The sequence below is a fragment of the Paramisgurnus dabryanus genome, chromosome 5 (assembly GCF_030506205.2).
Source record: "Paramisgurnus dabryanus chromosome 5, PD_genome_1.1, whole genome shotgun sequence".
In the NCBI taxonomy this organism is placed as follows: Eukaryota; Metazoa; Chordata; class Actinopteri; order Cypriniformes; family Cobitidae; genus Paramisgurnus; species Paramisgurnus dabryanus.
The window spans coordinates 30718580-30741711 of NC_133341.1; the positions used below are offsets into that span (position 1 = coordinate 30718580).

Here is a 23132-nt window from a genome sequence, read left to right on the forward strand (position 1 = left end):
ATAGCGCTTAAACACGGAATAAGTCAGATTTCATTATATGTCTATTTTGCATATAGAATACACACAGCGAATGATTTGTTTGAGAGAAGTGTTATCTTTGTGTGTGTGTTTGTGTAAAGCTGTGTTCATGAATATTAAAATAAAAGAGCCCAGAGCGGTTTGGCTTAAATTATGTGTCAGAAGGCTAAAGAACCCGTTGCCTATTAAAACTCGAAATTGTAATGTTTACTTTCTTTGCATTTCTCTCATTTGTAATTTCTCTCTTGAACTTGAACTCTTACAGAAAGTTGGCGTGACTGGACCACCTGACCCTCAGATGCGCTGTCCATCAGTCATAGAGTTTGGGAAGTATGAAATACAGACGTGGTACTCTTCTCCATATCCACAGGAGTACAGCAGGTAACCAACAACATTTGCTACCAAAATGTACACACAATTTTTATATTTTTCTTTTCAAGTTCAAAGAAATGTTTTCATCCAAAGCTCACACTGTCACCCCCAAATCTGATATGCAGGGTTAACACGGGTCATGGAATTTCTGGAATATCATGGAATTTTAAAAGGTCTTTTCAAGACATTGAAAGTTAGGGATTTTTTTGACCAAGTCAGGGAATGTTTTTTTTTTTTGTTGCTTTAAATTTTAGTTATCAAATTCTGATCAACTTGTAATGCAAGAAATGCCATTTCCGGGGTCCAAGCCTCCTGCTGACTTATTGGCACCGTTTATTAATTTCATGCATTTAAGCTACATTTTTATAAACTCATGGTGTACAGTACAGCAAACATTCTTGTATCTGCTGGGATTTGCAGGCCTTGAATGCTAATAAACATATTTTGGTGTTACAGGCTCCCTAAGCTCTACCTGTGTGAGTTCTGTCTGCGCTACATGAAGAGCCGTGGCATTCTCTACCAGCACATGCGAAAGTGCAAGTGGTTCCACCCGCCTGCCAACGAGATCTACAGGAAGGACGACGTGTCCGTGTTTGAGGTGAGGGAAAGAAATCTTCACCCAGATGAAAACCACAAATTCACACACACACGCGCTCCCATGCACTCTTTTTGGTTTTTCTCACATGACTGGTATCTCTTTTATGCGCTTGTCTACAGTATTGCAATGCACCGCAGTTGTGTTCATGTATGCACTGAGCCAGCAAAGGAAATTTCATTCACACTAAAATCAGCATACTCCCACTGCCAATAAGATCCACCCACATCCTGCACTCGCGAGGTGTCGTAATGACTTTGCACAGCGGGGTAATAAATGAGTAACGGTAACCTCCTATTGTTTTAGAATCACTACGGTGATTTACTACAACCTTAGTGTTTTTATAAAGGAACATTTACGTGTAAATATAACTTGATCTATGTCTGTGTGGTCAGGATGCCACCAGAATCGACCAGGTTTATGCATGTTGAACAATGGTTAACACCGCTTAGGATTTGTAGGGCATGTTACTGCTTGCTTTCCTGCTTGGCAGGTTGGTTTTAATGCCGCTCCTGGTCTGGTTCTTACTCAGCAGGATACCTGTGGCAGCCGCACTGCTAAAAGCTAACATGGCTGGCAGTCTGCCGACAGGAAAACAGGAGTGTCATTTATCACAGCCTTTGTTCCTGTGGAGCACGTTTCAAGCCAGTATCCGCTGGGTTGATTTTGATGTTTAGTAAACTTGATGTATTATACGGATTTGCCTTTTTGTAGATAACACACAGACTGGTAAATGCATACCTTAAATGCATTATTAGTAGGGATGCTCCGATCGATTGCCTGCCGATAACATCATTAAATGACTTGATTGGTACTCGCTAAATTTGACGATCTCATGAAACGATCTTTGTTTACTTTTGTCATCTTAGGGCTCCTGAATGCGTTTGCAAATAGAGACCATTTATACGCAGTGCGAACAACCTGTGCAGATTTGGATTTCTTTCTTTGCCTTTCCAGAGATATGTGTAATAAAATAAAATAACTCTCTGCTCTTCACTTAAGAACTGCGTATATATTTAATTCATACAGTAAAGACTGTGAAGTGTTTTATTTTTATTACTTTTAACAGTGTAAGCCTTTTTAAAGCCATATAAAAATTTTCTTTTTTCTCTATTAAAACAATAATATACCTAATTACCGCAAGTAATATAACAAAGGCAACATATGTGATATTATTTTATAGAGAAAAAAGTTAAAAGTTACAGTCATCAAAGAGCTTGCATATCAGCTTTAAGAATCAGTATCGGGCATTGGTATTGGCGATCACAAAGACAACAAATTGGTACTCTGTATCCACTGCATAAATCCTGATCGGAACTTTGTTAGCGAATTGTTTGTTTTCTTAACTTGGTCTAATTTTATAGCCCTATTCGGACGGGATTAGTTTTACAGGGGGACCTCTGAGAAAATCGTGCTTCTCAGGGGTCCTCTGTGTTTTTAATCCCGTCCAAATCGGCCATGTCTGTGTTTTTCTCTGACGACCTCCGTAAGAATTCCAGAGCAATTTACCTACTGTTTTTCGCCGAACTCAGAGGTCCTCTGAGAAATTTTATCCTGTCCGGATGCAAATGTCTGTGTTTGCCCGCAATATCTTTTGAAAACGCGGTTCATTTCGTGTTTTGGCCAACGTGAACTGCCGTAAGGTCTAACTAATGCGTGTTTATTGTATTTCCTGAGTCCTCTTCATTCAGATATGGATGTTTTTTCGCATTCTGCAAAATAAAATAATTAAATCAAGACGAGCTGAATATCAAACACTGTTAAGACTGGCCACTGTAATATCAGTAACGTTATAAGAAACTCCGTTCAATGTTGTTCAACTCCGTAATGGTAATGTTAATTAATAAAGATAATAAATTGTTATTAATCATTATTTCTTTATTTCTTTGGGTTTATTATAAGCAGACAGTTATATAAAACACGTATAGGCTAACGTTAATTTAGTAGGATTTGTATATTTTATTTTGATTTGTTAAAATTAAATGATTAAATTAAATGTAAAATTATGACAGAACATGTAAAGCAAAATATTAAACATTACAAACACGCGTATACAGAGCACGTGCTCTTCTGGAACGCCCAAATGCATGAAACAAACACTCCCATCTCTGGAATAGCTTGCATCATTTTAATCCCGTCCGAATCGGTACATAAAATCACAGACATCCTGGGGGACACTTTGAAACTCAAACGTTGTTTGGAAAACTAATCCCGTCCGAATAGTGCTTAATTTGACAAGTTGTCCATGCTAAAAGTGATTTTTTTTTGTGTTATATGACCAAATCATTGCTAGTTAAAACATGTTTAAAATGACTGTAAAGAGGTGAACAAACCCACCGTAGTTGAAACTTCCAATGTGAACACAACAGAAATAGATACCCGTTTGTAAACAACAGGTTTCCCGTTTGGAAAAGTTATTCTTTTTTAATGCTACCTCTGGTTTGGACAAAAATTGGTTTGTAATAAATAGGAAGTGGTGTTATTCAAGTCACAGTGTGAAAACATTTATTTTCTTCCTTCCAGGTCGATGGAAATGTCAGCACAATATACTGTCAGAATCTGTGCCTGCTGGCCAAGCTTTTCTTGGACCATAAAACGTTGTACTACGATGTGGAGCCCTTTCTTTTCTATGTGCTCACACAGAATGACAGTAAGGGCTGCCATCTTGTGGGATACTTTTCAAAGGTGAGCAAAATATAATTTTTTAGAGTGTATTAAATTACTTTTACATCCACTGAACTCGGATGCTTTGGGGAGCTTTGATAGTTCAACCAATTGCTGAGTCAGTCGTATCATTTTTCGCCATATTGAGCGAAATGTAACCTTTTTAAAGTATGCAAAGGTACAAATTCTGTAAGATTAATCATAGGGTGCGCTGTAAACAGTTTATTGATGTTGAGGATGCACTTCGTTATCTCTCGAAAAAGACTTGAGATCTAAAGAAACTGTGACTGTAGTTCTTAAGCTTTAACTAAAACATAGCAAAAGAATTTCACATTTTGAAAAACACTTAATATTTTAAAAAATATATTTCTGTGCTGCTTTTTTGTAGGAGAAACATTGTCAACAGAAATATAACGTTTCCTGCATCATGATTCTTCCACAATATCAGCGCAGGGGCTATGGCCGATTCCTTATTGACTTCAGTAAGCACTTTGCGTTATTGCTCTTCTGTTCTGTCAATTTGTGCCCCTTTTTTTAAATCTTGGCATTATGTTTTTTTTAGATAGTGTTAATAGAATAAATTGTATGGTTCTCTGCAGGTTATCTGCTGTCAAAGAGGGAAGGCCAGCCAGGCTCACCGGAGAAACCATTGTCGGACCTTGGCCGACTGTCCTACATGGCATACTGGCGTAGTGTGGTGCTGGAGTGCATGCATGACATTAGAGACCGACAGCTCACCATCCGTAGACTCAGCAAAATCACTGGCATTTGCCCTCAAGATATCACAGCCACCCTACTTCATCTAAACATGCTGCAACAGAAAGGGGACCGGTGAGGAAAAACACAATACAATGCACACATATAATGTAAAATAAAAAAATTTAAATACCCTCATCTTAAATTAGTTGTTGTACATTGCCTCAATAAATAGGCCCAGAGAACGCATACTGTTTCTTAAGCAATCAGTTTCATGCAGACATGCTTTTAATATGCTTTTGCAAATCAACACAAGTTAGGTTATGTATAGGTATCGGCCAGCCCTGCTGTGAGTAATGTCAAACACGTTGACTGTAACTCACGTTTGACTCTTAAACGCTGTTTACATTACAAAATGTGCACTTGGCTTGGTCTTTAGTGTCTTAGAATGCTGCAACATAAGGAATCTTTCAGCTATATCAGGGTAGCATGTCAGTATTATCCCAGAATAATAATCCTTTTTTTTTATACAGGCTGGTGGTTCTGCGCAGGGAGAAGCTGGTGTCCAATCATATGGCCCGACTGAAAGCCAAACCTCGGCAACTTGAAGTCGATCCTGATTGCTTACGATGGACGCCAGTTATTGTCACCAACACAGTGGTTTCTGAGGGAGAAGAAGATGAGGAGGAAGAGGAGGAGGAGGAAGAGGAAGAAGAGGGGGAAATCAAAGAGGTATTTTCAACTCAAGGTTTAGTACATGAAATATACTATGTTATGAACATTTATAAGTTGAGTAAATTCTGCAACTTGCTTTAATTTAGATCAAACCAAGCCACAAAAGTTCCCCACACCCTTGGCATGTGCAAAAGATGGAAAAGGAGGAGGATGAGAAAAAAAGCTTTCCTTCGTTCCATAAAAGCCAAAGCTCTCCCCAATCATCCTCTGTTTGCAACAGTGTTGTTAGTCCTGAACGTCCTTCGGTTTTTCTGCCAGCTAACGGAGAGCGCAGGAGACCTGGACGTCCTCCCAAAAACTGGCTATGGGGCAAGGTAAAGGATAGACCACGTCCAGGGCCAGGTCGACCCCGCAAAGTAAGGCCACCAGAAGATGAAGACGACGATGATGATGATGATGATGATGGTGATGATGAAAGAACTGGCATTAATAAAGTGACAACAACGTCATCACACTTGACCTTAGAAGATGAGCCTGACTCCACATCAACACTTCCCATGGAAACTTTAAGGCATCCTGTTGTACCACCTCCTCGCAGCAGAGGTCGACCTCCACGTAAGAAGCGTGGCCCAAAACGCAGACTCAGTGAGGAGCCTGGAGATGGTCTGCCATCGTTGCCGCACTCCGCAAGACTGAGTGATCCCGCACCAGTCCGACAACAGTTTTTCAGTGAGAGCAGTGAAGACGAAGATGAAGAGGAAGATGATGATGATGATGAAGATGAGTTAAGGACTCGTTCCCCACCTGTCCTCACCAAGCCTACACTAGGGCTTAAATGCAAGGTATGTGCTGTTTAGTAATAAGTACATGTTTTATATATATATACAATTCTTTCATTTAAAGTATATATAATTAATCAAATCTATGAAGTACTGTTTACGGGGATACTACTGCGTATACAAGAGCTGGTGAGGACTAAAGGGTTTTTGGAAAAAAAGATGATGTTGATTACTCTTAATTCCTGAATTGTCTTTGTTATTCTGCTCCTGTAGTCTCAGAAGTCTTTACGGAAGCGACGTGCACGTCAGCACGGCCATCACCACAGCAGTGTAGTGACGGAGACCATTTCAGAGACCACTGAAGTTCTGGATGAGTCATTTGTGGATTCAGATTCCGAAAGGCCCATGCCCAGACTAGTGGAAGAAACTCCATTTGGCAACCCTCTTCGTCGTTACACAGCAGCCCGCAAACACATGGGCCCTACCCCTAAGAGCATCAGTGGAGCCAATCTTACTGAATCTGAAGATGATGGTTAGTGAGACTAAAGATTTTGGCATTAGATTCTTTTCAGCTTACTAAAAATAGTGGCTTAAATTTTACATTTTTATTATAGTCACACAGAGCATTTTAGTTTGTACTTGGTATTTGAGTATTTGGTGTGATGTTGATTTTCCATGCAATTTAAAAAAAAAATCTTATAGAAGGGTTTGCTTTTATTTTTGTCCAGATCCCACTCCTGTGTTAAAGCCAGTTGCTGGATTAAGAAGACCTGAACCTTCAGAGACCACGCAAAGAACAGGAACAACAGCTGACATGCCTGAGGTCCCAATAAAGAAAAAGAAAGGTTGGCCTAAGGGCAAGAGTCGCAAACCACTCCATTGGAAGCAGCAACCAGGAAGGAAACCTGGTAGTGGAGCCAATCCGGCAGCTGACTCCAGTCTGGCAGTTCCATCCTCGGAGAACCCACCACCCCCAAAGATCAAAATGAAGCCTGGCAGAAAGCCTCGCAGCTATTACCTGCAGCGTGCCCAAGAGGAAGCAGCAAAACAGGAATTTGAGCAAAGCAGATTAGCTCAGCAGCAGTTAGATAATTCAACACTAGAGGACAGGGCCTGCAAAAAGATATCAAGGGCCCTTACATCTGACTTTAACCCTGAGAAGCAGAAAGACTCAGAAGAGGACGATGATTTCCTTCAGAGATTTAGAGAACCATTAAAACCCAAAAGGCGAGGCCGACCTCCAAAAAATGCCAACCTCCCTCCTCCTGTAACCAAACCTCCCCCTTTGTCTGAGCCAGAAGAGGAAGACGAGGATGAAGACCAACCATGGGCAGTGGAGAAGACTAGCCGCCCACCTTCTATCACCATGTCCCAGTCTTCCAGCACAAGGGTCCCTCCTGCAAGAGCTACCACAGACATGGCAGATGCAGAGGAGGATGAAGAGCGGGATGATGAAGGTTGTAATAACAGGGCTAGTCGGAGAACAGCAACAACACCAGGCTCAGGAAGCAGGCGCAGTGATGATCACGATGCCGATGATGAAGGGGATGGGCGTCTTGAAGAGAAAAGTGACAGTGGCAGTTGCACTAAGAGGAGAAAGGGGCAAGAGTCTGATGATGAGGAGGAGGAGCAAGAGGATGAGGAAGAGGAGGAACCATCATCGCCTGTACACTCTCCCCCTGTGAAAGAAGAACCACAGAGCAGTGAAGGTTTTTTAGGAATGCAGGAGAATGTGGAACGGGATTTTGTCAACAAACAGGAAGAGGGGGAGGACGAGGAAGAGGATGCAGAGGAGGTACAGGAGGTGAAGACTAGCTCTGTAGATACTCAGGATGAACGGCGACGACGTGAACAGGAGGAATCTGCAGCAGCTGCTGCAGCCGTAGAGACTGTAACTGCCATCACTGTCCCTTCAGAGCCAATGGACATGCAACCTCTAAATGTTGAGGATAAGGCCGTGCTCTTGATGGGAACCGAACACTCACATCAACACCCTGATTTTAAAGATGACCTTAGTCACCACCAACACACACATCACCACAGTAGTGAGCTGGATCTGGAAACCGTTCAGGCTGTTCAGTCACTTACACAGGGTGAGGCCCAAGAGGAGGAGGCAGAGTCCCATGGAGCTTACCAGGACTGTGAGGAGACACTAGCTGCATGTCGTACCCTTCAAAGCTATAGTCATGGTGAAGGAGAGGAGGAAACCCTAGCCCTGGTAGAAGAGTGTGGAGCCTCCCAGCATAGTCCAATGCCCAACCCACCAATGCCCACATTACCAAATCAGTCTGTGCGCTCAGTCAACAGCCCTGGAATGGCTCCTGGTCCTATGGAGACTGGACCAGGAGTGCCCACGGGAACTGCAGGGAGCACAGGTGGAGGGTATACTCAGATAACACCAGAGCATCCCAGCTCACTGTCAGCTCCCTCACTGCAAAACATGGAGACCTCCCCCATGATGGACGTGCCATCGGTTTCTGATCATTCACAGCAGGTGGTGGACAGTGGCTTTAGTGACTTAGGCAGCATTGAAAGCACTACAGAAAACTATGACAATCCAAGCAGCTATGACTCAACTATGGGTGGTGGAGGTAACGGAGGAGGAAATGGAAGTAGTGGAGGTGGCATGTCTGCAGCTGCTGCAGCAGCAGCAGTGGCTGCTTCCTCTGCTTCATCGTCTTCATCCTCTACTTCAGCCACACCGTCATCATCAGCTTCACAAGGCAACAGTTGCTCATTTGTCTCAACTCCTGGAATGACATCGTCAAACACAGTTGTTGGCTCTCAGATCGGCATGGGAAGCTGTAGCCTTATCCAGCAAGCAGGTTCTGGGCCTACCAATGGACCTGGTTCTAACGGTGGTAATGGCGTCCCACAACCTCCGCCCCCACCCCCTCCCTCTTCTGCCAATACCCCAAGTTGTGGTATTAAGTCTCCACAAGGGTGCCCTATTGAAAGGCCACCAAGCGCAAGCCAGCAACAGCAGAAGAAGGTCTCTCAGCCTCCTCAACAACAGCAAAACCCCCAACCGCAGCCTCCACCCTCTGCTCCTCCACCCCCTCCACCTCAACAACAAGCCCTCTCCCAGTGTAGCATGGGAAATGGCTTTGCTTCCACACCAATGATCATGGAGATCCCTGAAAGTGCAGGTAGCGGCGGTGGTGGGCGGAGTTTGTATGACCGTATGGGCCAGGACTTTGGTGCAGGTGGCTACGGCCAGCCCTCTGCTACTTTCAGTTTGGCCAAACTCCAGCAATTAACTAACACCATTATGGAGCCTCACGCCATGTCTTACTCTCATTCTGCGGCAGTCACCTCATATGCTACAAGTGTTTCTCTCTCCAACCCAGGCTTGGCACAACTTACGTCATCCCCACACCCACCTTTGCCACAGGCACAGCCCACTATGACCCCACCTCCCAATTTGAGTTCTGGCTCTATGAACCTTGGCTCTCCCTTGATTCAGTGCAACATGACTGGTCCTAACATCGGACTACCTCCCCCACCCCATACACAGCGGTTGCAAGGCCAAATGGCCACAGTGAAAGGCCAAATTGCAATCCGGTCCAAAGCCTCTCAAATTCAAGTGGGCTCCCCTCACCAGCAGCAATTGTACAGTCGAAGCTCTGGTGCCGTGACCATGCAAGGTTCCCCACGCACTCTAGCAGTGCAGCGTGGCATGATGACCAACCTCATGCCCACGCCTGCTGCTTACAACTCTATGAACATGAATTCACTCAATGCTGCCATGTCAGCTGGTTATCGCATGCCACAGACCATGATGAACAGTGGGTACCACAGTAACTCACCCTATATGAACCAGCCGGCCCAGTACCCCATGCAGATGCAAATGGGCATGATGGGAGGGCAGGCCTACCCGCAGCAGCCTATGCAGCCCAATCACCATGGTAACATGATGTACACGGGCCCCTCGCACCACAGCTACGCTGGCGTCCCCAAACAGTCGCCTTACATGAGCAGATGAGCACTAGAGAACAAGCAGAGAGAGAGAGAAAAAAGCTGAGAGATGTTTCCACTGAACTCTACATCTCTGTACTTTATTCATTTGTATCCACCCTCCAAAGTCAGGGCGAAAGGCTAAGAGACAGGCGAGCTTGGTGGAGGAAGAGGACATAGAGACTGCGACAATTTCTTTCTACTTTATAAACATGTTGTCGTCAAGCTCTCTGTTCCTTTATGTTCATTTCCCAAATGCCTAAGCTAACTGAGCTGGGGAGATAATGAGAGATGATCTGGGCTGATCACGGGAGATGATCTAATGGACCTTTTGTGGCTAGTATCATGCTCCCAGAGATTGGCCCCGTCTACAGTGGATGTATCAACAGGGGTTGGTCCTCCAAAGCGTCCACCACTCCATCCGTGATGAAGCATCAAAGCAGCTACAGGGGAAGTGGACCTTATCTTTCAAACTGAGAAACAAATACATTTAAATTGTTAATGAATATACATTGAATCATGCACACAATCGTTCAATTGACATAGGAAGCCTTACCTAAAAAGAAACAAAATAATTGTAGATGGACTATTTTTGTTTTCTTTTTTATTATATTATTATTATTTACTTTATTTTTTAATGTTCTTTTGTTATTTGGATGACTTTTGAAATGGGTGTGTTTCAGTCTGACCTTCTCATGCTTTGTGTGTGTGGCTGTTCTGGACAAAGTGACTCGCACTCGCTCGCTTACACACTTACTCGAATACATTCACTCACACTCTGAGCTCTGTAGCCACATGAAAGCATATGCGGAGGCACTTGAAATAGGATCCTTGTTGAGACACGCAAGGTGTCCAAGGTATCAGTAAATCCGTGTCTTCCTAGTATGGAACAGGGGGGGTGTATATCCAAACTTCACAGTGGACAGAACCCAAAATTAAGTTACAAGGTGGTTTTGTTTGTAGTCTAATAATGAGACCAAGCTAAATTTTAAAAATGATGGGCTGGACCGAGCAGAATTTCAATTAACTGATGTAAATATTCTGGTACTACCTGGTTCACAGACCTGTAAAATCCCACACAGTTTCACGAACACTCCACGGATATCACTAGAGGGCGCAGCGGTCTAATCGAGGGAATAAATAGTGCACTAACAGCAACTATGACTGTTAGCATTGTAACTGTGCCCATCCAGTGGGCAGCGGGTTAATGATGCCTCCTAAACTAGCCAGTAAGCAGCGCTCGTACTCCAGCTGATCTTACAGTTGTGATGTTAGCAACACAACACACGCGAGAGAGTTATACAAACAAGAACATCCATGTCTGCAATGCACGCATGGACAAACGAACACTCATATTCCGGATAAAGGTTAAAGTGCATGATGTCCTGAGATGGTTACTGTTTTAGGACAACGAGCGGAGAATTTCTTAATGTTCCAGTATTCATAGTCAATATGAGGAATCTTTCTCAAAGACCTGGCGTTTCATATATTATTTGTGCGCTTTTGTTTTTCTGAATTTTATCAGACTGGGCAGCTTTCTTTTATGACACAAGCTGACTCTTTTTGAATTTAGAAGACTTATTGTAGAGAAAATGTTTTTTCTAAAATATAAAAAATGGAAAAATTCTGACATGGATATTGGTACTGTCATTTTTTTCACTTCTGTTTCAGGATAAAAAAATCAATGCATATTTTTTAGCTCAACTCTTGGGGTAATATTATTAAGAAATTCAAAACTAAAAAAAATACAACTCACTTTTAGTGACTTTAAGATGCCTTTAACCTTTCCATTCCATCTCATCTCTAGAGTTTTCTATCTTTGTGTAGTATATTAATGCTATTTTAAAACGAAAGGAAAAAACAGATATCTAAAGGTCACTTAGCGTTATTTTCTTTTGTTTTTCTTGGTTATTGTGTGTGTATAGGACAACTTCCTTACATCTACGAGGCATGTAAAAATGAGCTCAGTATATTTCTGTCTGTTTATATTGCTTACCTTTTCGTATCCTTTGTAATTGTACATGGTGAGTTGTAAGCTAAAAGAGAGCCTGGTAGCTGGAGAAAGAGAGGTAGCCAAGCTGGGGCGCTCGGTGATGGTCGCAAGCGTCCACCTTCCACTCCTCTCTGTTTTGTCCCTGTATGTATTTCCATTTATTCGTTTCTTTCTTTTTTCTTAGCAAGTACTTTCAAAGAACTCTGTACATTTTAACATGAAACAAAAATAAATTATGTTGAGCCATTTCACTTGTTATCGTGTTTTTGAAACATTTATGAAGTGATTTTTAGTAACATTTTCCAAGATCAGTGCTAAATAAAGATGTATGTATTTATCTAGTACAACATAATGTGATTATTGAATACAATTAATATTTAAAGCACACTTAAAAAAATTATTTTTATTACATATCTTGTCCATAGTGGATTCATTCTAAAAGCCTAAAACTTTATTTAGGTAGGTTAGATTTTAGGTTTTGTTTAGGTTGTTAGCAATATATGTTTGGATACGTCTGAAATGTGTATGTGTTTAAACCTTTTTTCCTATTTTCGTAAGACAACCCCCCAAATCAAACTTAACCGTTTAAGCTTCTGTCAAATTATTATTTATATTTTGAGTTATTGTCTTTCAAAGTCAATAATGTAGTCACAAAAAAGCCCCAAAACTAAATTACTATTCATACATTACCTTAAACCAGTAGCATTTTAATTTAAAAGCAACATCTGTTTGGATGCACCGAAAATCTCCATGTGTTTTTTAAAACTTTTTTCTCATTTTATACCTAGTCTAAACTCTAAATTACACCATTAACAATGAGACTTTATTTAGGTTAAAAGCAAGCAGTATTTGTTTACTTGTTAACTTTACCTTTAAAGCTTTTGTCAAATTAGTTTTTACATCTTTAGACAAATGACGTAAGTGACGTAAGTATTCTAGTATGCCATCAAATGTAAACAGCTGATCTCTGCTAACAAATGTAATAAACGCAAACGAACTATTGTGCATAACTGTCCAAAAGTATAATTTTTAGGTTAATGCTGTATATCCAAAGCAATATCTGTTTGAAAAGACTGAGCCTGAACAGTTTGTTTAGCATTATTTCTTTGTTTTTGAGGTCAACCCACCCACCTAGAGCAAACAAGGCGTGTTCTGCTTCCCGCTGCGCAGATCGATCAGCATATGACATCACAGTACCGCGAGAGCACTTCGAAATCTGCGCCCTGGCATTACTTTGATGTAATACACCGATCGGCCTGCGCAGCGCCGCGTGATGTCGAACACACCTAGGATGACGTTTCTTGGACGTTATCAAATGAACTTTGAGCACCATTGTACATATAACTTCCGCATCGCTTACCAATCATTTCTAGGGTGGGCGGGAGCGCATTCTACACGCGGCTTGGCATTGGATAGAGCGAATGTCAATCAATATCCCAGTCTCAAAATAACGGAGAAGGAAGCGACGTTTCTAGTGCTGTTTTATTAAAAAATCTTGGAAAGTGGCCGACGAAATAAACGCCAGTTATCGTGAGTATTAAATACGCTATTTAAGATCAAGTATTTACATCCAAATAAATAAAAACGGGATTTCGGGGCTTATTAATCTTCACCGGAGCTTATCACGAGATAGTCCTGTGATGCGAGAGGGGAGGAGAAAATATGGATGCAAAGATACAGGGATGCGGATGTGATCCGAAAACCTAGCAAAAAATCTCCTTTTGGACGTAACTTATCTTAAAACTATTCGTCCGTCAGGTAACCAGATAGGGTTGAAGAATATTAAATGAGCTCCAAGGCCTATCAGTTTACAATAGCAGGTGTATTCAGTCGACATCTGAACGCCAGGAGGATCAAAGCAGGTCCAGAATTGATCGGTTCTATTGCAGAAATATTGCAAGGTTTTATTCTTTTGTCTTCTATTTCAGTCCGCAAGCTGCCAAGATGATCCACAGTCTTTTCCTGATCAACGCATCTGGTGATATCTTCTTGGAGAAGCACTGGAAGTCTGTGGTCAGCCGGTCCGTGTGCGACTACTTTTTCGAGGCTCTCGAACGCGTCACGGAACCGGAGAATGTGCCTCCGGTGATCCCTACCCCGCATCATTACCTCATCAACGTGCTCCGCCATCGCATCTACTTCGTAGCTGTCATACAGAGCGAGGTGCCGCCTCTGTTTGTCATCGAGTTTCTGCATCGTGTGGTGGACACATTTCAGGTTTGAGTACTTTTATTATCTAATCAGTCTTTGATAATGTCAGCCCGACTGAAAAAAGTTAAATCTAGCCTAAGCTGACTGGCTAAACTTAGCTGGTCCTCAAGGCTGGTGTTCCGCTGGTTTTAAATGATGGTTCAGCCGGCCTTTCAGCCTGACCTGCTAAAACTGAGGTAAAAAATCCATCTAAATCAGTTAAAGCTATAGTCAAATAGGCTTATTGTCATTTCAACCATACAGCTTGTGCACAGTAAAATGAAACAATGTTTCTCCATAAGACAACGTAAGACGGCACATGATGCACTGTATTTAATTAAAGGTGCATTGTGTAACTTTAAGAAGGATCTCTTGACAAAAAAAGCGATATAATATACACAACTATATTATCAGTGGTGTAAGACCTTACATTATGAGCGGTTTTGTTTTTATTACCTTAGAATGAGCCGTTTTTATTTACATACCGCGGGTCCTCTTACATGGTAGTCGCCGTCATGTTTCTACAGTAGCCCTAAACGGACAAACTGCTCTACAGAGCGCGTTTCGTCCCTACGTGGTCTCAGACGACGACATGTTTGACCCACAATATGTGCTTTGAAATTGAGGGGTGAGCTGTTGTTTGCAATTTGCAATTTCACCAATAGATGACATTAAAATACACATATTACCTTTAAAGGGACACTCCACTTTTTTGAAAATATGATATGCCCATTTTCCAGCTCCCCTAGAGGTTAACATTTGATTTTTACCATTTTGGAATCAATTCAGGTGATCTCCGGGTCTGGCAGGTACCACTTTTAGCATAGCTTAGCATAATCCATTGAATCTGATTAGACCATTAGCATTGTGCTAAAACATAACCAATGAGTTTCAATATTTCTCCTATTTAAAACTTGACTCTTCTGTAGTTTCTCCCATGACTTCTCAAAGCACTCAATATTTTTTTTATTGTTTCAGGACTATTTTGGGGTTTGCACAGAGGCAGCTATCAAAGACAATGTTGTCGTGGTCTATGAGTTGTTGGAGGAGATGTTGGACAACGGCTTTCCTCTGGCCACTGAATCGAACATTTTGAAAGAACTCATCAAACCTCCTACCATCCTGCGTACAGTGGTGAACACAATCACAGGTACTCTTTCTTTAACTCTTTAACTCACTGATGAGTTATCTCGTAAATTAAAAGAAAACACTTCCCTGCCAATGATGAGTTTTTACGGCAATCCAAAAATCTTGTTCAAAATGTGGCATTTTTGAAGAAACCTACCCATATTTGAGGGCATAAAAGAGAACAAATGAAGATGGGAAGAAACTTTTTTTCTTAAAGCAGAATGTCTGTTCTTTCATTTGATAAATTGTATGTTTATATATCTAAAGAATAACATTTTCTGGAAGGCATTCAACTTTTGTGAAAATCATAAAAAATGCTTGCGCTGGCTGGCAACTTTTTAGTTAATCTGACATTCCTATTAGTTTGTGGGTCCGTAATATTGTGTAGTCTTTATTATGTAATGCGAATGTAATAAGTTCTCATTTCCCATGTTTTCTGTGCACAGGAAGTACTAATGTTGGTGAGCAGCTTCCTACAGGACAGCTGTCAGTGGTACCATGGCGGCGGACAGGTGTCAAATATACCAACAATGAAGCTTATTTTGACGTAATTGAAGAGATCGATGCTATTATTGACAAATCAGGTAGATTTTACTGCATCTTTGCATTATTTTAAAGAGCACTTATTGTACGATTCACGTTTTTACATTTCCTTTGGTGTGTAAGTGTGTATTAGTAAATGTTAACGATATGCAAAAGGTCCATACCCCAAAGTAAACGATGACGCAAGTTATCGTCTCCAACGTAAATCTCTTTTCTTGGACTACAACAAACACACGGATTGTATGCAACAGTTTACTTCCTGAGATTGGTGATGTAGACAAGACCGACATTATCAGAATTCCTCCAACTTCGGACTCACAGCCTGTAAGTTAACTCCTGTTAGCATTGCATTGGGAGCGAATCTTTTAAACATGGTAAGGAGCGTCACATATTTCCGGCTGGCTTCAAAGGTATTCAGGCCAATCGCATCATACAGATTAGCTGGCCAATCAGGGACACAGAGCTTTTCAAATCTGTACATTTCAGGAATTGAGGGGAACCTGGAGCTACAATTTTTTTTTAGCATTGAAATAAGTGCTCTTTAATGTTCAGTAAAAATAAACTTGTGTAAAGCTTTGCATTAGCAATGCAAAAGCTCATAGGTTCGATCTTCGTAAACACAACACAAACTGATAAAAAAATGTATAGCTTGTAGTTGTAATGCACTGTAAAGGCGGAAGTATGATCCTGTTTTTACGAATTTGCAAGGGTCCGCGCACAGTGCACGTGACACAATTTTTGTCATCAGAAGTGTGCACGTGTACTGTACATGAGAATGTATTATGTAATCCACAAGATGCATTGCATTTTGTCCAAATGCGCATATGTCGAACGTCTGCGTTGACACATGAGTCAAATAAACTATACTTTGCAAGGCTGTGCGTTAGACTGTACGCATACATTTGGCACACGAAAAAAACAAACTATGCTACGGGTTCAAGTCGCTTTGGATAAAAGCATTTACCAAATGCGTTAATCTTCTAAATGTTTTTTTTTCCCTAAGGTTCGACTATCACAGCTGAGATACAGGGTGTAATAGATGCCTGTGTAAAGCTTACAGGAATGCCCGATCTCACCTTGTCATTTATGGTAAGTACATTTTAGCTGCACCAGGTATTGTACGGTACTTTATTTTTATTTCTCTTTCTGTTCTTCTTTAGAATCCTCGACTGCTCGATGATGTGAGCTTTCATCCTTGCGTGCGGTTTAAACGTTGGGAGGCTGAGAGAATTCTCTCCTTCATTCCCCCCGATGGAAACTTCCGCCTTCTCTCCTACCACGTCAGCTCTCAGAAGTGAGACCCGTTCCACTGTATAAGCCTCAAGTCAAAAGTCACGTTACAAAAACAAGTTATCTATGTTAGCTATGCAATTATAATGTTACCTAGCTTGTTTGGTAGCTTGTTTAAAGAGATAGTTTGACCAAAAATGAAAATTACCCCATGATTTACTCACCCCCAAGCCATTTTGGATGTACATGATAATCATTTTTCAAACGAACACAGTCAGAGTTATAATAGAAATTTTTTTGGCTGTTCCAAGCTTTAGAATGGTAGTGAATGGTGCTTCTGATTTGAAGCCCAAAAAGAAGTCCATCCGTCCTTCACAAGAGTAATAAAGGCCTTTTGAGGGCAATCGATGTGATGTAATACAAATCTAAACATGTAAAACTTTATAAACTAAAATAACTAGCTTCTGATAACAGCTGACCCACATTCACGAGAAAGTGTGTTTCAAGCGTAGGCCGTAGCGTACACGAAATCCAGATCTATGACAGGGATTTAATAGAAAATCTTGGAGGATTTTGAAAATGAACAAGATGCTATTGAGTTTTTTTTCCAGTCGTACGCTACGTCATTAGCTGGAAATGTATTCTCTTTTGAATGCATGTTGGTTGTTATTGGAAGCTAATTATTTTAGTTTGTGTATATGAAGAGTTTGGTTCCAAAACGCAATACATTTTTTTCAAAATGCTATAAATCTATTGAATCAATATATAAATGTGCATTCATCTTTGCCATTTTATATTCATTCAGTTGACTAGTGGTATACACTGATTAAAAAAACTACATTAATGGCATTAATTAAAACACTTACTTTGTCATATTAAGAACACTGTCACTGCTGCTGTCATTCTTGGGACGTCGTTGCTGAACTTTTTTGACAGCGATCAGCTGTTAAATGTTTTGGTCCTGCTCGATTTTTGTTGACTTTGAGTAAAATAATGCAAAGTTTTTCATAAGATCCGCTGGGGTCAATGTGTTAGCATGACAGAAGCTTGATGCTGTCGGGAGAACAAGCAACAGCTGATATTTTCCGTCTCCTGAGTGCAATACTTCCGGGTTTAAAAAGTTGTGGAAGGCCGCCACCTGGTGGATAATAGCGGTGTTGCGGAAAGACGGAAATACTCGTCATTGGCGGGGAAGCGTTTTCTCTTAATTGACAAGATATGTCGTCAATGGCGGTGAAAGAGTTAATACTCACCTGATACAATACTTGTTTTGGCGGTAAATCATCTAAAAATGGCATTTATCGCATTTTGGAACCAAACTCTTCATATATAAATTTTCTTACAAAATCGCATGGACTGCCCTCAGAAGGCCTTTATTTACCCACTGGAGCCGTATGGATTACATCTGTAAAGGATGGATGGAGTTTTTTGGGCTTCAAATCAGAAGCACCATTTACTATCATTATAAAGCTCGGAACAGCCAGGACATTTTCTAATATAACACTTATTGTGTTTGTCTAAAAAAGATAATCATATACATTGAGGATGTCTTGTGGGTAAACCATCGGGTAATTTTCATTTTTGGCTCAACTATCCCTTTCATACCATAGCTTGTTGGAAAGTAACTAACACAGCGATAAACCCATTTCATTTAAAAGTGAGCTATCCCTTTAAACATTTTACTATCACATTTATTCTGTTGTTACTAAAGTTGTAACCGTGCACAAAAAAGTCACGGTTACACAAAATTACGTACCCGTATTTTTTAAGTCATGATTCAGTTGACTTGTTGTTTATTATTAACATTTATAAACATCAACAGTTAACGGTTTACATATAAACAGGTTTTTAAATAAAACCTCTGCTTTGTTTTTCTATCTGCTGATTGTTCATCTGTGCTTTTTATGTTATGCTACATTACAGCTTGGTGGCCATCCCTGTGTATGTGAAGCATAACATCAGCTTTAGAGAGGGCAGTTCTCAGGGACGTTTCGAACTCACACTCGGCCCGAAGCAGACGATGGGTAAAGCAGTTGAATCTGTGCTGGTGAGCAGTCAGCTGCCTCGCGGCGTCCTTAACGCCAACCTCAACCCCTCACAGGGCACGTACACATTCGATCCTGTCACCAAGGTACATTTATACTTGTCGCTGTTCGTTTGTAATTGTGCTGTTTATTTTGTTAACTGTGCAGTGTTGTTTTTATTTGTACCCTGTTTATGTTTGGTGCCTCATGTTCAAAGTGTCAATGTTTAATGTTTGCATTTTACTTCTTGAATGTAAAGTGAACTAATCAGCTGTTGTTACAATGTAATAAGCAGCTGTGTAAAAATCTGTTATATAGAGCAGCATTTCAACAGCAGGTCTTTATACTTCATCAGATGCATTCTATCTCTTTTTTCTGTTTGCAACACATGTAACACAAAAAATAATGCTTTGTTTCATTTATTTATGCCTTCTGCATGCATTAAACGTTTGTTTTATCATTAAAATTTTATCACAGCAGCTGAGTATTGAAGTCGCAATAATGAATTGTTGATACGTGCAGCTTTTGTCGTGGGACGTGGGTAAGATAAACCCTCAGAAACTGCCTAGTCTAAAGGGTTCGGTGAGCCTCCAGGCAGGAGCGTCCAAACCGGATGAAAACCCTACAATCAACATCCAGTTCAAGATTCAGCAGTTGGCCATCTCAGGTACTGGAGATCTTTGAGCTCTCACACATCACACCAAACCCGATCACAGATATCAGCATTGGGCCCTTACTAAGTCTTTCACTTTGTCCGTGCATGCAATCTAATCATAAAGCCTGTGGAAAATGTTACCATGCTATTAAAGGTAGAAAAATCAAAAAGTACAGATGTGTACTAAAGGGGGGACATTTCACAAGACTTTTTTAAGATGTCAAATAAATCTTTGGTGTATGTAAAGTTTTTGCTCAAAATACCATATAGATAATTTATTATAAAATGTTAAAATTGCCACTTTGTGGGTGTGAGTAAAATTGTGCCGTTTTTGGGTGTGTCCTTTTAAATGCAAATGAGCTGATCTCTGCACTAAATGGCAGTGCCGTGGTTGGATAGTGCAGATTAAGGGGCGGTATTATCCCCTTCTGACATCACAAGGGGAGCCAAATTTCAATTACCTATTTTTTCACATGCTTGCAGAGAATGGTTTACCAAAACTAAGTTACTGGGTTGATCTTTTACACATTTTCTAGATTGATAGAAGCACTGGAGACCCAAGTATAGCACTTAAACATGAAAATCGGATTTTCATGATATTTCCCCTTTAAGGAAAACCTATTTATTTTATTAGATTGTATTAAAGGATTACTCCACTTTAATAAAAAATCCTGATAACTTACTCACGCCCATGTCATCCAAGATGTTTATGTCTTTCTTTCTTTCTTTAGTAGAAAATAAATATTTTTAGCTTAACGTTCCAGGATTTTTCTCCACATAGTGGACCTTAACGGTTTACAGTTTCAATGCATTTTAAAATTGCAGCTTCAAAGGGTTCTAAACGATCCCACTCGAACCATAAGGGTCTTATCTAGCAAAACAATCATCCTTTTTGCCAAAAGTACTTCAAAACCACTAATTCTTTTCTTGCATTAGCCGTATGATGCGCCAGCGCGACCTTATGTATTACATAATCACGTTGACCGGTCGCTATTTGAAAAGCACACTTGCGGACCATTTTAAACATTAAACTGTAACTAATTAGACATTAATTAGTATCCTTCCACATACAACAATGTTAGAACGGTTCTCTTCTCCACACTTGTAAACACTGAAGCAGTAGTTTCGCATATGTCATGCGTGACCTTTTTAAGAAAAATCCTGGAATGTTTCCTCAAAAAGCTTAATTTCTTTTCGACTGAACAAAGGAAGACATACACATCTTTGATGTCAGAGTTTATTTTATGAAAGTGGAATATTCCTTTAATGTCCCGAGTCACTATGCCACAGTGGTATAAAAATGTAATGCATTCAAAAATCTAATTAGTTAAAATATCAAATTTATATGAAAGCTTTTGTTTCAGGCAAATTTGCATGAATAGAAACATGTGAACACACAAATTTTCTTTAGTTGTTATTCTTTAAATTGTTTCTTTAATCTCCCACAGGGAATATTTTATTGGTGGTGGTTTGAAATAGTAATACGATTCTCCATGTGAGCATTTATATCACTTACATAATCTGAGCACAAGAGGGCGCTGTTTTCTATGTGATACAGATGGCCCAACAGCTGCGTCTTAACATAACAATGAAAGCTCACGATTCAGTGCTTTCTTATAGATGCCATGGAGCTGAATACAGTATATTAAGCAATTGACACATTTGTTTTCTTCTTTCTCACCCCACAGGTCTGAAGGTAAATAGGTTGGACATGTATGGCGAAAAGTACAAACCTTTCAAAGGCATCAAATACATGACCAAAGCTGGCAAATTCCAGGTCCGGACCTAAACCATCTCTTTCTGCATTCATTCCGTTCATAATTAATCTGGGTTACAGCAAAGATAGATAGTAGATCCATACATTTCAGGAATTATTTTGCCATTGTTGGAAGGAATGACTGGACAGGCATTGTTGTTGTTATTAACACTATCAAATCCACCCAGGTTGAAAAGATGACATGTACATTTCAGACAAAACTATTACAGTTAACTTTCCAACTTTAAAATTTTGTGTCCAAGCCATTTGCAGCCTTTGGTGTTGTTTGAAATGGACAATATCTTTCCTCTTAAAGGAAAACACCACAGTTTTCAATATTTTACTATGTTCTTACCTCAACTTGGATAAATTAATACATACCTATCTTTTTTCAATGCATGCACTTTTAATCTTTGTACAGTGCTTCTTGAACGTGTTAGCATTTAGCCTAGCCCCATTCATTCCTATGGCTCCAAACTAAAGTTTTATTTAGTGCCACTATACTTACTTGTGTAACTACTCATGTAACAGTCTTTAAATAGGAAAAACATGGGAGTGTTTGGTGGCTTCTAAATTCATCTCTGTTTGGATCCTAAGGAATGAATGGGGCTAGGCTAAATGCTAACACATTCACGACGCACTGTACAAAGATTAAAAGTGCACGCATTGAAAAAAGAAAGGGATGTATTAATTTGCCTACATTGAGGTAAGAACATAGCCAAATATTGAAAAACTGTGGTGTTTTCCTCGAAAGGCCCTGAAATGGCAGCTCTCATGCCTTTTTCATTTTTATTGTCGGTTTTTACGTCTGTTCCTTTCTTTTTTTATTGTCTTTCCATTCTCAGTGTTCTTAGTCTTAATGAGATTCACTGTTCTGCTGTGTATTGATCTCTATTCTCCTCCACTGCAAATTGATGCTATGGGTGACTAATTTCTGCATTGCAGAACAATGATCTAATACTCCGATTGCAGACCGATTCTGTTCTCCATCCTTAAAGATCACGTGCGGCGTAACAGTTTTACAAATTGTTTAACGTTAAACATTTTATTTATTTGCTGACTTAAGTTGCAGTTTCAGTCTAGAGTCTTTTGCATCAGGACCATCTAAACTCTTGTTTGAATGTTATTGTATAATCATATATATATACAAGTGTTTTATTATGATTTTTTGCAAAACTGACCATTACCAACATATTTAAAGTATAACTGAATCCAGTGGTCTATGACACCATAAATGATGCTTGAATCCCCAGTGTTCATTGTTTTACCCAGAATGCAAGATTATAATTGTGAAATGAAAACGACAGATTCAATGACACAGGCCGTCCTGTCATTCAAAAGTGCAAAACTACTTTAAGGATGAAAATTGTGTTTTACGGTTAGTTTATTTACAGATGCAACTTTTAGTGAGAAAGATGTGAATTTTAGCTTCTGTTAATGTTTTGTGTGTTTTTTTTCTCTGTAGTGTTTTCCAGAAAAACTGTTTACAGTGCTATGAAAGAATAAATCAAAAATAGCTTAAAGTTTGCCGTCTTGAATCTCTTAAACAGAATTAAAGTGAATGGAAAGATTATTTCCCTAATGAAAAATAACCATGGTTTTACTACAGTTAACCCTCCTTATGTGTTGTTTGGGGCCATTTTTTTTTTTTTTTTTAGTTTTCGTTTGGCCACAACTTTCCTGTGTTTCAGCAAATGGAATGACAAATCTTATATTTTAAGAAAATCCTTTGAAATTTTGCAAAAACTCAACAATATATCGGGGGCAAATTTACAACCCTTTTGTGTTGAATTAAGCTGCTGTAAAAATGTATTGGATGATTTTTTTTCCCTTTTTTTTTAAATAAATCTGTGAATA

The 23132-nt window shown here is 40.0% G+C and overlaps 2 protein-coding genes across 3 annotated transcripts in view; both read left to right on the forward strand.

Moving 5' to 3' along the window:
• The window catches only part of kat6a (K(lysine) acetyltransferase 6A), a 37687-nt gene extending 25691 nt beyond the window's left edge, over positions 1–11996 (forward strand). For both annotated transcript variants that reach the window (XM_065250867.1, XM_065250868.2), the window contains exons 9-17: positions 284–399; positions 847–988; positions 3509–3670; positions 4038–4131; positions 4249–4480; positions 4879–5077; positions 5167–5862; positions 6073–6331; positions 6528–11996. In XM_065250867.1, the coding sequence (XP_065106939.1) occupies positions 284–399; positions 847–988; positions 3509–3670; positions 4038–4131; positions 4249–4480; positions 4879–5077; positions 5167–5862; positions 6073–6331; positions 6528–9784 (5157 nt within the window). In that variant the 3' untranslated portion in view covers positions 9785–11996. The remainder of the gene's footprint in view (positions 1–283; positions 400–846; positions 989–3508; positions 3671–4037; positions 4132–4248; positions 4481–4878; positions 5078–5166; positions 5863–6072; positions 6332–6527) is intronic.
• Positions 11997–13137: 1141 nt separating this feature from the next.
• Positions 13138–22798, forward strand: ap3m2 (adaptor related protein complex 3 subunit mu 2). The gene is made up of 9 exons (XM_065250869.1): positions 13138–13279; positions 13678–13966; positions 14918–15089; positions 15514–15651; positions 16614–16699; positions 16771–16904; positions 18764–18971; positions 19387–19531; positions 21208–22798. Exons 2-9 carry the CDS (start codon positions 13694–13696, stop codon positions 21306–21308), a joined length of 1257 nt encoding a protein of 418 aa, XP_065106941.1. The 5' UTR covers positions 13138–13279; positions 13678–13693; the 3' UTR covers positions 21309–22798.
• Positions 22799–23132: the final 334 nt, after the last annotated feature.